We start from the raw sequence: 15,028 nt of genomic DNA, 5'->3' as shown, positions 1-15,028 counted from the left end.
ACTGAAAAATAGCCTGGCCTGGAAGGGGCTGTAACACACTGGTCCTGAAGTGGTTAACAAACAATTACAATGGGTGAAAGCAGTCAGCAAGCTAAAAGGTTATTAAGTATCCCTCCTCTGACTTATTCAGCTATATGTTTGTTACAATTAGACCTGAACAGCAGGAGATAAAATTACATGGGCAATTCAGGCTATTCACAGCATACCTTAATAATAAATCACTGCAGAAAACCTCGAGTCAGCAGCCTCTAGCATGCTGGGATGGTAAATGTGAACTATCTATACGCAGTATTTAGAGAACAAATACTTTTTTTTAGAAAATGTATTTTTGTCCATATAATGAAAATCTATACAAAAAGTACCCTTTTTTTTAAATCATAGGTCACAATTACTCACTGACTGAATCCAACCCTGGTCTGCTATGGTTCTAGTTACACATCTTTTTATACCTTTACAGCTCCATTTCTTTTTACCTGAGGCATATGGTGACATTATAAATGGTCTTCAGAGCCACAAAAACAGTATAGGTGAGAGAACACGAGTGGGTCTCCCAGGCAAAATAAAGTTTCTGCATGCAGAATAAAATATGTTCATAGACTTTAATTGTAACACTGATGTGACTTTTCTTACATAGAAATTGTGCATTTAAATGGACTTAGATAACACATTATATTTGCTGAGTGGCTGTTATTTTCTTTCTGTCATTTGTTCTTTGCACCAGGGAGCTAAATTTATGTCTTCTAAATGGCCCTAAAAAGGACAGTTCCAGGTTAGGCGCTCCTCAGACCATTGACTTCCCCCACTCCTTGCAGACCTTCCTCCACCTCATTTTTGTTAAAACATTTTTACTATACATACTTCTTAATATGTCTTCAGTCTGATCATTTGATGCACAGGGTCCTCTTCCTCCTTTGTTCTGTGGCTGGTGGGAAAATTAAATGTGCAATTAACATATTTTATGGATGTTATATACCTGTAAAAGCCTCATTTGTGGAGACATCCAAAAGCCCTGACACTGTTGCCTTCTCAAAATGAGATGTCTTTAGTCCCAGCAGACTTAGAGCTGTCACAAAAATGACACTATAGCAGGGTTTCTCAACCAGGGTTCCATGTAACCCTATGGTTCCTCCAAAGGATCCTGGGGGTTCCTTGAGCAATGAGCAATTTCTGTCTCTCAGATGAGTTTCCACTGACACCATTGATCTTTTTACCTATTTATAAGGGGGTAATTTCTCCCAATGACCACAAGTGTAAGGAGCATTCTTCCCACTGACCATTACACTTCTGTATCATGAGTTGTAGACAGTCATTTTTAGAAGGGGTTTCCTGAGACCAGTAAGTTTTTTCAAGGGTTCCTCTGCATTAAAAAGTTTTAGAAAGAATGCTCTATAGTAATACTCTTCACTCATGCCCCGGCAGATAAAAAAAATATAGGGAAGTGAAGTAAGGGCAGAAGAGCTTGGGCCAACACAGTCAGTAATTAGTCACTCTCAGAAGAGACGAGGGCTCTAACGTGCAGGGAGAGAGGGAGCTGTATGAGCAATTTGACTCATCCTGGAGAAGTCAAAAGTTCTAGCAAGTTTAGAGTCATATTGCCAGTAAAAAAAATCCTTTATGGAAAGTAAACATTTAAAGAATTGGATTTTCATGTTCTTATACCTGCAGTTTGTTAAATTAAAGCAGTATTAAACCCAAAAGCAAACATATATTATATTGCAGCTTACCAATTCTTAGATGTGATGGCTGCATTGGTTTCCTTTTTGGCTCTTTTTCTATTTTCATCTGATGATTCAGTCAGTAAGTCTGCTGTGTTTCAGAAGCTCCAGCTCCAGCAGAATGTATCAGCTTATATGGATGAGACCATCCATTTACCACTGACAAGGGTGATTAAACAGATCAGCATTTACTTATGTAAAACCTTTATCCCAAAAGGAAAAAAACTTTTTGCTGTAACTGATTATAAAGTGTGAGCTGAAATATAGCTTCAATTTGTTATTGTATTCAAATCTGCTAATGCACTTAACACTCCCATCCCTCCCAATTGACAATGCTTCTGCCTGCTGTGTCTTGTGCTTATTCCTCCACAGTGGTGTCTCACTAATACAACAAAACCTACATATTCGCCAGCACACCATGGATCTCCAAATATGGTCCAAAGAAGTTTTATTGCAAAAATATCACATCACAGAAGAAAGTGCAACGTTTCAGCATGCCTCACAAAGGGGTCCTGCGTGGCGCCGAAACCCGCTCCATGATCCATGGTGTGCTGGCAAATATGTACATTTTCTTGTGATGTTTCCAGTCCCAGCTGGTAGTCGCTTCAGCACCCAATATTGATGAGCAGTGTTTCCAGGAATGTGTGCGATGGGAATATAGACAAGATTGTCACTGGTACAGGAAAAAAAGCATAAAAATAAAAACTGATGCATCCACCACATCTAATTATTGGTAAGCTGCAATATAATACATTTTTGGTTTAATATCACTTTAATGACAGGGTCTCTTTACAGTGGTCGTAAAGGTAAAAGGTTTTTTACAATAATGCATTTTCTGCAGCTCCCCCCTTACTCACCTGAGCCCGATCTCAGTCCAGCCCTTTTCACATCTGCAACAATTCCTCTCCTCTCTCCTGGCTCTCATAGTCAAAACCAGTGAGAAGGGAACGGAAGGCAGGGTTGAGCCGAGCTGTATGTCTGAATCGACAGAAACAGCTCAGCTCCGGAGCAAGCCTACAGAATTGACCACCATAGGAAGCAGATTCAGCGGGAGACCCAAGAAGAGGAGGATCAAGGCTGCTCTGTGCAAAAACACAGAGCAGGTAAGCATGACATTATTGTTAATAAAAATTATATATATATATATATATATATATATATATATATATATATGAAAGTGTCACTAAACCCAGGAACCTACATTCACTATATCTAGTCTCCCACAGTACACAGAACATGGAAATACAATTATTTTAGTAAATATAAACTGCTAAATACCTTTTCTCATCAGCAGTATATAGCAGTCTTGTGACTTAAGCAGAGCACTGGTTAAAGCTTGTAGAAGGAGTTTTCTTTCTGATCTAGGAAGATGTGAAACCCCTGACCCTCTGTCTGGACAGTGCTGATTGGCCCTGTGCTGATCACATGCACTTTCCCAAGAAAAAAAAGTCACTAACAATACACACCAAACTGAGCATGTGCATGTGACTAAGGATTCAGTCTGTATCAGGTGGTTATTTCAACAAGAAGGGGCAGAGAAGAAAGGGTCAAACAGCCTTTTTACACAATGCAGAGGATTAACCCCTTAGGTTCCACAGTGAGTATAACTAGCATGCTTTACTGCATATACAGACTGATTTTACGATTTTACTGTTGTCGGTTTAGTAACACTTTAAGCTTTAATTTCACTTTAGGCCCACTGCAGCCTTACCCATGCACACTGGGGCACAAGTAGGAGATTGCAAGTCATGTCAAGACTTGCCTGGCTGTCCCTGGCTCCAGGACTCTGAGTCCCTGCCCCAGAACAAGTATGTGGGGTAGAACGTCTGAGTGAAGTCAAAACCTCTGCATACTTATAAGTTAGTGGCTTAGAGAAAGTTAAAGTCATTGGATCAGTATGATAGCCAGGCAAGTAACATTTTCAGTGGGAGGTTAGAAATGGTATTAGCTTTTCTGACATCAGCACAATTGCAGTTATTTCCTGAACAGAGGTCAAAATTCAGACAATTCATAGCAACTAATAGTTTTCAAACCTGTCCAAAAATACCAAAGAATATAACTTTGAATATGACTTGTTACTTTGGGTTGCCTGAGGCTGTTCTTCCCTCGGACAGTTTTATAAACAAGCCTAGATTTGACACATTCCCCAGAGAGGCTCTTTAAATTAAAATATCAGATAGCTTACAGGTGAAATTTCTCCATGCAGTGAAATTTCTTTTTCACTGCTGGTCACCAGAGGAGGAAAGGGACAGCCTTCGCCTTTCTAAGAAATGGATAGATAAGGCAGGTGGATTGGGTTAATTATGAAATATACCATTTAAAAAAAAAAGAAAAAAAATTATTGTAAGGTAGCAAGTAGCACTGTGGATATAAACCAGTGCATTCACGGCTTTGTTCACTGTACGTGATGGAAGGGTGATGTGGACAGTAGTATGCTCTAACTGGCACACTAACATTTGACAGATCATACAGATTACTGCACCTAGGGTATTTGTAATATAGGCACGTATGCACCACCAAGCTACCAGTCATGGCCCTGCTTACAAAGCCTTACAATTTTCTTGGGGCACCTAAAATGAAATGTAGTGTCTTTCCCTTCTGGATGCCCAGTACAGCCTACAAGAGCTGCTTTCTTTGTGCACAATGCAAGGTCATAGACCATAATCTCTCCATCCCCTGATTTTTGCAACTCCCCAAGTGCCCAGAGCTACTCTTGTGCAATGCCTAACAAATTACTGTGATTGTGAATTAGGGTTCCGTGATCTACTTGATTATCTGAGGGCCATGGTACATGGGGCTCCAGGCCTCCTGGGTCATGACATATTCAGGAGAACTATGTTCATACCACTAGGAGGGTGACCCCTTTCCCTAACCACCACCTTCTTGTGGTTAGTCAGGTTTACACTTATATAATATAGTTTCTCTTTGGCCATGCACATTCTCACCTTTGCTTTAGTGGTACTTGGCAGAGTTTCCTTTATTTAAGTTTAATTTACCTAATTCATGCCTACCCCCAGAGGGGGATGTGCTCCCACTCTACACTGTTCTTTTCACTGCATGTCCTGTTCACAGACCCAGACCTGGAATTCCTCCCATCTATTATGGTGAGAGGGCTGGTCTATTGAGCACAACATGCACCCAGAGGAATACCAAAAATACCATCAAGTGACAAGGAAAAGCTTTATATTATTAGTGCAGTTTTTTATCAATTCTTTTTTTACTAGTTAAAGTATAATCATTATCTCTCATTAAAAATATGTGCTACACCACTTAAAGTAATTGTATATCATCAGTGATTGTATCGGGCAGCACAGTGGCTAAATGGTTAGCACTTCCGCCTGGCAGTACTAGGGTCGTCAGTTTGAATCCCAACCACGGCACCACCTGCCTGGAGTCTGCATGTTCTCCCTGTGCCTGCGTGGGTTTCCTCTGGGTACTCCAGTTTCCTCCCACACTCCAAAGACATGCTGGTAGGTAAATTGGTTCTAGTATGTATGAATGTGAGTTAGGGACCTTAGATTGTATGCTCCTTGAGGGTTAGGGACTGATGTGAATGTACAATATATATGTAAAGCGCTGTGTAAATTGATGGCGCTATATAAGTACCTGAAATAAATAATAAATATGCCAATTAAAAAACAAACAGGTGTATACTTACCTGCTCTGTCCAATGGAATTGCACAGAGTAACCCTGAACTCTTCTCAAGGCCCCCACTGGCACTCCTGGCTTCTCCTCTACTGCAAGTGCCCCCATAGCAAGTTACTTGCTATGGGGGCACTTGTGCAGATGCTCTTCCAAGCCATACTGCCTGCGTTTATAGACACAGACAGTGTGGCTTCGGTTGTCCCTGCTACCTTGTCAATGGCTTCAACAGAGAGCAATGGGAGCCAATGACCAGGAAGTGAGGGGAGAGAGCAGCTGCAGACAGGCACAGTGCTGAATCGCATGAGGGCTCAAGTATGTATAAGAGTGGTTGAGGGGGCATACCTAAACATTTTTACCTTAAAGCGGAGCTCCACTCAAAAAGGGGAAGTTCCACTTTAAAGACTGGTTCCCCTCTCTCCATTAAGGATTGGCACCTTTGGGGAGCGGGTACCCAAACTTGACAGGTACTCGCTCCCACTTCTACTGCGATCTCCTAGGTGATTGGAAGCGGTAGTTGTCCTCCTACCCTCGCTCCCCGTAGTCTTCTGGGACATGTGAAGGTCCCAGAAGACTATGAGTCCATTCAGGAAGCGCAGTGCTACTTGCGCATGCGCAGTGTGCACCCAGCTGTGAAACTGCAAGCTGTCACAACTGGGTGCCCGCACTGAAGATGCCGGCGCCTGGAACACCAGAGGGCCGGTGAAACGAGTTGCGAGGAGGACACCGTGCAATCGTGGGACAGGTGAGTGGCTGTTTTTTAAAAGTAAGTAGCTACAGTTTTTGTAGCCGCTTTTATTTTTTTACAGTGCGAGTGGAACTCCACTTTAATGCAGGGAATATATTGAGGTAAAACAATGTGTAGGCTTTAGAACCATGTTAATTATATGTGCATCTCACAATCATATGTGCAAAGTTTCACAAATATCTGTTGAACCTGTCAAGTCCAACTCATGCAGCTTCCTGTGATGATGTGGCAACAATGCTGCACTGTTCCTGAATTTAGAAAAGAGTTGCCACTCCAATGTAGGCTGTGCCTGTTTGCACTATAGTGTGATAAAAAAAAAGCATTAATATTGTAGCTTATCAGTCAGCACCTGGACACACCTAGTCCCCCCCCTGCTTTCTGAATAGACAGCACTGCCCCGTAGCTAAAACCCTCCACAGTGAGCTGCTGTGTCTGAGATAGGGAGCGTGTGGAACACAAATGGAGGACTGGGCTCAGTCAAAGAGAGTAACTGGATTTGGTATTTATGACAGTCTTAGTTGTATTTTAATCATACAGAAGAGTGAAGTTTCTTTACAAGATCAAATACACAATATGTGATGATCAATTGGGTTTATAATGAAGCTGTATTTGTGGTTATTATCTGTGTGTCTATACTTGACTAAGGTCAGAAACCCTGCTATTTTTGACATGTTGCAAAAAGGATTGATTGTACTTATGCTACTTTTTGTTAGCATATAGAATTAATGTATTTTATATAGTGTTAAAGGACTGGTGCTTGTGAATTCTATTCATTAACGCAATAGTTTTCCGTGGTGAAGAGGATATCACCATAGTAAGGATGGTTGTTTAGGTGTGCTCCAGTCTTTTAAAGCATTCACTCTGTAATATATTCCTAATCCTTGATAAAGCAGACCGACATTGACTAATTATCAACCAGGCTGCTTTTTTTAGGGTAATTCATTTCCGTTTCTCTGAAAAGGCACTGTTATTCAAACAATGTTTCAAATTTCCATGGTTTCCTACACTCAGAGCATGTCACATGGTTATAATACCCCAACCCTTCTACACAATTGACAGTGTTGGCAATGAACATAACAATGACATCCAGCTACTATATCCCTCTAGAGAGTAAATTGACAACTGATTCGCCTGTGTGAATGAACTGAGTAATGAATTGGATGGCTGGCCTGACACTGTAATAAAGAGATGTCAAGCTCAGGTTTGTGTCATTGAGCCAGGATGGGTCTTATCTGAGATTGCAGCTCAACAGACACAGATGTACTGAGCCCTTGTGTAGTCAACTGAATAAACCCTCTGGCAGTGCATTATAAATTTCTACAATGTGTTTAGTATTATTTATCTTCTATTTATTCCCATACAAGGTATGTATCTGAAAGAAATAATGTGTACGCACCCCAATGACATATATATATATATATATATATATATATACACACACACACACACACACATACATACATACATACACACACGGTCCAAAATATTGGCACCCCTGCATTTGTAAGATAATGCACGACTTTGCCCAAAAAATTGTTGCAGTTACAAATGTTTAGACATTCTCATGTTTATGTCTTTTGTTTGTACTGGTATGACACAAAAAAGTGGAGAAACAAAAGCCAAATCTGACACATTCCACCCAAAACTCCAAAAATGGACTGGACAAAATGATTGTCACCTTCTACAATTCTTAGAAACTATTGCATTCCAAGTTTGTGATGCTCCTGTAATTTGCAATAAAACTCACCTGTATCAATTAACAGGTGGTGACAATATAGAAATCACTCTGGTAACCAGTTACAATGGTGAAAAATTGACTCAACCTTTCTGTTGTGTGTCTCTGTGTGCCACATGGAGCATGGAGAAGAGAAGGAGCAGCAAAGAATTGTGTCTGAGTATTAGAGAACAAAATGTGTTGAAAAACATGGACAATCGCAAGGTTACGAGTCCTTCTCCAGAGATCTTAATGTTCCTGTGTCCATTGTGCGTAACATTGTCAAGACGTTTATAGCCCACACCACTGTAGCTATTCTCCCTGGACGTGGACAAATAAGAAAAATTGATCAAAGATTGCAACAAAGGACTGTTTGAATGGTGGCTAAAGAACTTCAAACAACTTTCAGACAAATTCAAGCTGACCTTCAGGCACAGGGTACAACTGTGTCAGCTTGCACTATACGTCACCATCTGAATGAAGAGGGATGCTATGGTAGAAGACCCAGAAGGACCCCACTGCTGACACAGAAGTATAAAAAAATCCAGATTGGAGATTGCCAAAACTTACCTGAGGCAGCCAAAATCTTTTTGGGAGAATGTGCTGCGGACAGACGAAACAAAATTATAGTTTTTGGTAAAGCCCATCATTCTACTATTTGCAGAAAAAGCAATGAGGCCTTTATAGAAAAGAATACAGTCCCAACAGTCAAACATGATGGAGATTCACTGATGTTTTGGGGTTCCTTTGTTGCTTCAGACAATGTATGTCTTGACCGTGTGCATGACAGTATGAAATCTGAAGACTGCCAAAGAATTCTGGGGTGCAATGTAGGGCTCAGTGTCAGAAAGTTGGGTCTCTGTCAGAGGTCATGGGTCTTACAGCAGGACAGTGACCCAAAGCACACATCAAAAAGCACTCAGAAATGGTTTAAAGACAAAGAGCTGGAGAGTACTGAACTGGCCAGCAATGAGTCCAGATCTCAATCCCATAGAATGCCTGTGGAAAGATCAGTTGGGAGTGGCAGTTGGGAAAAAGGAACCCTTCCAATCTGAGAGACCTGGAGCAGTTGGCAAAAGAGTAATCCAAAATTCCAGTAGAGAGGTGGAAGAAACTCATTGATGGTTACAGAAAAGGATTGATTTCAGTTATTTTTTCCAAGGGGTGTGCTACCAATAAATTGAGGGTGCCAAAAATTTTGTCCAGTCCATTTTAGGAGTTTTGCGTGGAGTGTGTCAGATTTGCCTCTTTGTTTCTCCACTTTGTGTTATACCAATACAAACAAAATAAATAAACATGAGAATGCCTAAACATTTGTAATTGCAACAATTTTCTGGGTGAAAATACAAAATCCAGTGAGATTAGTGGCAAACAGTGAAGGTGTTTATTAGTGTTATTTACAAAAGACTATATACAAAGTGTTGTACAGTGTTTACCCAAAATAAACAGGGTGGAAAAACATCAAACAAAAAAAAACCTAGCCATGTCCAAGGGCGGACTGACAAATCATTGGGCCCCCGGGCAATACGGGATCATGGGGCCCCTGTGTCCTTGCGAAAACTCAAAAAAGCCTATGAAAAAGGTACCAGGGGCATCTCATGGGGCCCCCTACTGACCCCGGGCCCTCGGGCACTGCCCGAGTTTCCAAATGGTCAGTCCGCCCCTGGCCATGTCTCGGCTCTCACTACACAGTTATGCAGGTCCTAACAACCAGACTGATCAAGCCTACCGCTTGTCAGCCACAACATTCAAGCTAGTTAGTTTCCACCAACCTTTCAGCTCTCCAGACAGAACTTGTCAGATCCCCAGGCCAAGAGCTCTGGCTACAGGTACCAGGTGGATTTAATTGCCCATGGAGAGAGAGGTAAACCCTGTACTGGACCTCATATCAAAGATCCCTAAAGGTATAGGTAAGGAACCTGGGAGATCTATAAGCCCCGAACAGGACTTTCCCAGGGTACTTTGGGATGCTCTGACACAATATATATATATATATATAGATAGATAGATAGATAGATAGATAGATAGATAGATAGATAGATAAAATCTTGCCACCTATGATGTGGTTTATGTGGCTGTTACTGCCCTGGTGACCACACAGATAGTGAAGAGATCACCCTAATGAGAACAGAGACAGCTATACAAATTTGCAAAAGGTTCTCACTTTTCTTCCACTCTACATTTCAAAAAGTTTAATTACTGTCTGTGCCCCCACTGGTTTTTCTCACTTCCTATCTTAGTGACCACATAGGACATTAGGGGAAGTAATTGCAATAGGTAAAAAAAATGGCTTCTATTGAAAACCTGAAAAAGGTGCAGCTGTATTCACCCATTAATCTGAGGTTGTCTTGTTTGTCAGCTCAGCCCATTGATATATAAGATTAATATGGGGAGAGATGGAATTTACATGTAACTTACATTGCCTTGACAAAGAGATAATCTATTGTTTCCAAAATGATTGACAATTACAAAAAATATTTGCAACATATCATGTAGATAGGATTGCCACCTCATCCCTTTAAAACTGAACACCTTAATTTGCCACAGAACCTGTGTAAATAATATGTGTTTGTTTTTAAAGGGATGAGGTGGCAACCCTACATGTAGAGCACCAATATTACTACAAATCTATACCACCTTCATTCCCTCTAATACATTGTTCCTGCAGATCTTATTTAAAGTTTTCACCCTCTACATTAAATAAGTCATTCATAGGTCCGTGTCTTCTGGGCTGTCTGCTGTAAGGTGTCACTATACGATTATCCCCAGTGTGAAGATGGTGTAGATTATCTCTTTCAGTAGCCTCATTCTTTGCCCTTCCTTCCGAGGTCTTTTCATATTATTAGATTCACACATTTTCCATTTGAACAAAAGATCTGCGAAATTGGATAAAAGATAGCAATCTTGTTTTATGATTGGAGTTGACACAAGGGTCACATCTCAGAGAGTTAAAAAAATAAGATCAACTGGTCTCTCAATTTTATCATTTCCACTGATGGCTATCAACACGTTTTTGCTACATTCTCCTTCATTCACTAAATTGCAAGGTGGTGGAACACAACTCAAACATATAAATCCTTGATTTGGTGTTATTACATATATTGCACCTTCATATGGAATCTACAGCTTCATAAAGAAAATACTTAACCAGTCCCAGAAGTCCATGCCTGCAAATTGAATCTAATGTCCCCAATATAGTCTTTACAAATACACACACATATAGTTTGATTGGGAACTAGTTATTTGCCTGTACTGTTCTGATTGTGGAAGTCTCCATTGGATGCCCACAAATAATTTTAGAGAGCATTCATTACACATGCAGGGGTGGTTGTGTTTAGTGCCCGCAAACAGTTTGCTGAAGATAAGCAGACTAAGGACATGAATTACTGGAACCATGTGTCAGGAGACAACTGACGGTAGCCTCTAGTGGCCCACAGGCTGGAGTCCCTCAGGGAGCGGAGTCTAAGCCTCAGTCTGCTGGTTCACCAGAGCCCCTGATGGTGGGGATGGACTTGAAGCAGCCTGAGACCAGTTCGCGAAACACCAGCTGTGGTAAGGCAGCGGCCAATAGCATATAGCAGGTAAGAGCCAGATGTGAAGAGGTATAACGAGGTCAGACAGGCCGGGTTCGTAACAGTGGAGCAGACAGTACAGAACGGCAGGTAATGAATAATCAGGTCACAAGCCGGGTTCAGCAACAGGAGGTCAGGCAATGGGATCAGGTAGAGAATGGTCAGGACGAGCCAAGGGTCAGAGCAGGAGAGGACAACAGTATCAGGATCAGGCTGGGTCGGCAACAAGGCAGTCAGAAGTACAGGGCAATCAGGAACACAGGAAAAAGACCATAAGGCGATTTGGAGATGCACAGGGCTGGTTTAAATAGGGCGTCCTGTGCTCTCATTGGTGACAGGCGCGCGTTCACGATTGTGAGTGTGCATGCGTGGCCGCCGCCGCGATCGCCTAAGTCTCAGTGCTCGCCGGCTAGTGCGTGTCAGCGATCTGTGCATGCACGCACCTCCGAGCGGCCGGGATCCCGGACACCATGTCCTGTGGTCTGAGAACACCAAGATAAACTGATTTGGTTCAGATGGTGCCAAGCATGTGTGGCGGCAACCAGGTGAGGAGTACAAAGACAAGTGTGTCTTGCCTACAGTCAAGCATGGTGGTGGGAGTGTCATGGTCTGGGGATGCATGAATACTGCCGGCACTTGGGAGCTACAGTTCATTTATGGAACCATGAATGCCAACATGTACTGTGACATACTGAAGCAGAGCATGATCCCCTCCCTTTGGAGACTGGGCCGCAGGGCAGTATTGCAACATGATAACGACCCCAAACACACCTCCAAGATGACCACTGCCTTGCTAAAGAAGCTGAGGGTAAAGGTGATGGACTGGTCAAGCATGTCTCCAGACCTAAACCCTATTGAACATCTGTGGGGCATCCTCAAATGGAAGGTGGAGGAGCGCAAGGTCTCTAACATCCACCAGCTCCGTGGTGTCATCATGGAGGAATGGAAGAGGACTCCAGTGGCAACCTGTGAAGCTCTGGTGAACTCTTAACCCAAGAGGGTTAAGGCAGTGCTGGAAAATAATGGTGGCCTTCACAAAACATTGACACTTTGGGCCCAATTTGGACATTTTCACTTAGGGGTGTACTCACTTTTGTTGCAGGTGGTTTAGACATTAATGGCTATGTGTTGAGTTATTTTGAGGGGACAGAAAATTTACACTGTTATACAAGCTGTACACTCACTACTTTACATTGTAGCAAAGTTTCTTCAGTGTTTGTCACATGGAAAGATATAATAAAATAATTACAAAAATGTGAGGGGTGTACTCACTTCTGTGAGATACTGTATATGTAAGCACTGCATAAATTTACGGAGCTATATAAGTCCCTGAAACAAATAAATAAATACAATCAAGACTGTTCCTCAGTTAAATCATATGGTGCCAACATACAGAAAATGCTTTTTTGCCTATATTGTTCTTATTATCTAATAAAAACAAACTTAAAGGGGATCCTTCAGCAAAAATGCAAGATCCGATTTTTACATCGGCCTTCTTCCCCTTGCTGAAAAGCAGCATAAATTAAAAAAAAACTGTGTGGGGGGGGGGGGGTGGAATTAGATAATATACTAACCTTTCCCCCAGCTTCAAACCACTGCATCTGGACAAGGGTGACATCATCCCCTTCTGTCAAGGTCTGGGGAAGGCTTTGAAGTTGCAGTTTCTTTCTAAGAGTTTGGAAATGCTCACCATTCCCTGGAGTCTTGTAGGCCAGAGAATAAAGTCATCCCCTTCACCATGAAAGTCAGAGGAGAGATAAATATATTATCTATCCCCTCCACCGCCACACTCCGAATACACACATATACACACACACACACGCATTTTTTTTTTTAACATGCTGCTTTTCAGTCAGGGCTGGTACACTTTAATTTATACCACAGAAATCAATTATAAACTAAACATTGTCAGAACATTTGTTATATCATTTTTCTACATTTTCAAGGTTGCCTATAAGGAGGAATTATAGATGTCCTATGTAATAGTGAGCATCATTATTATTGGTACTCTTTGTGCTGAAAATAGAGGACAATAAATTGTGCAAGTATTACTGTGTAATGAGGCAACAAGTGAAGATATATGGCATGTCCATTCTTGGCAGCAGAGTGCAGACAACCTTTATTACTATTACAATTTCAGTATATGAATATTCTTCCCCTGAGGATTTAATACAGTATATGAAATTTCAACATGTCTTATGTATCATTTGCTATTGCTTTTTAGACTGGAATATGTAATACACTGGCACAATATAAATAAAAGATTGTGATAATCATGGTTAATGATGATAATAATTCATTGTTTCTTTTAAACAGATGCCTGAGAAGATTGTCAGTGAATGCTACAACTCTGGGTCAAGTTTCCTCATTCTCTTTACTGATGGAACTGGGCAAGTTCTGTATCCACCAATATGTGTTGTGCTCAGATTATACTGACTATATGATACTTACAAATGTTTATCCATTTATGAAAGGGACAATTCTAAAACTTAGGTAGGTTACTGATTGTCTGTTTTTGGTACTATTTCATTTAAAATACATAATAGGAGATCATCTAGTTTTTGTACATACAGTAGGTATGTGTCATCAAGGAATTCAATTTACATTCGAAAATATGATTATTATAGCCAAATTGGATAGAGCAGAAAAATTGGGTACAAAATCTCTGACATATGTGATACCCACTGTATGGAAAAAACACTGTAAAGAAAAAAGAGATCACGGAGACATAAAAGGAATGGAAGTCTCGAAGAGTGTGGCATGTTCTGCCACCATGTCTTTCCAACCCCATTCAACGTTATCTAAGTTATTAATGGATATAAACGAAATCAGACTGGATGTTTTATTTATATATATATATATATATACAGTTGCAAGAAAAAGTATGTGAACCCCTTGGGATTACGTGGAGTTTTGCATGAATTGGGCATAAAATGTGCTCTGAATGTCATCTAAGTCACAACAATAGAAGAGCACAGTCTGCTGAACATAATACTACACAAACATTAGATGTTGCCATGGTTTAATTGCACATAACATGTAAACATTCACAGTGCAGGGAGGAAAAAGTATGTGAGGCCCTAGCTTAATGACTTCTCCCAGAGCTAATTGGAGCCAGGAGTGAGTCAACCTTGACTCCAATCAGTGTGATGATATTGGATGTGTTGCTGACAGCTGTCCTGCCCTTAAAAAACACACACCTGTTTTGGGTTTACTGGTTTCAAGAAGCACTGTCTGATGTGAACCATGCCTCGCAGAAAAGAGCTCTCAGAAGACCTACCATCAAGAATTGTTGACTTGCATGAAGCTGGAAAGGGTTACAAAAGTATCTCCAAAAGCCTTGATGTTCATGTGTCCACGGTAAGACAGACTGTCTACAAATGGAGAAAGTTTAGCACTATTGCTACACTCCCTAAGCAGGAACGTCCTGTAAAAATGACTGCAAGAGCACAGCGCAGAATGCTGCATGAGGTAAAGAAGAATCCCAGAGTGTCAGCTAAAGACCTACAGAAATCTCTGGCACATGCTAACATTTTCGTTGACACATCTACAATAAGGAAAACATTAAACAAGAATGGAGTACATGGGAGGACACCACGGAGGAAGCCATTGCTGTCCAAAAAGAATATTGCAGCA

At 41.1% G+C, this 15,028-nt stretch overlaps 1 protein-coding gene across 1 annotated transcript in view; it reads left to right on the top strand.

Moving 5' to 3' along the window:
- ERICH6B (glutamate rich 6B) overlaps positions 1 to 15,028 on the top strand; it is a 258,727-nt gene that overhangs the window by 152,508 nt on the left and 91,191 nt on the right. The window contains exon 10 of the mRNA XM_089678802.1: positions 13,709 to 13,791. Within this exon, the coding sequence (XP_089534928.1) occupies positions 13,709 to 13,791 (83 nt within the window). The remainder of the gene's footprint in view (positions 1 to 13,708; positions 13,792 to 15,028) is intronic.

Source organism: Staurois parvus, unplaced genomic scaffold (assembly GCF_062004578.1).
Source record: "Staurois parvus isolate SC_StPar_1 unplaced genomic scaffold, SC_StPar_1.0 ptg000017l, whole genome shotgun sequence".
Taxonomy (NCBI): Eukaryota; Metazoa; Chordata; class Amphibia; order Anura; family Ranidae; genus Staurois; species Staurois parvus.
The sequence above is the reverse complement of the archived record's forward strand: the minus strand, read 5'-3'. Positions and strand labels throughout refer to the sequence as shown.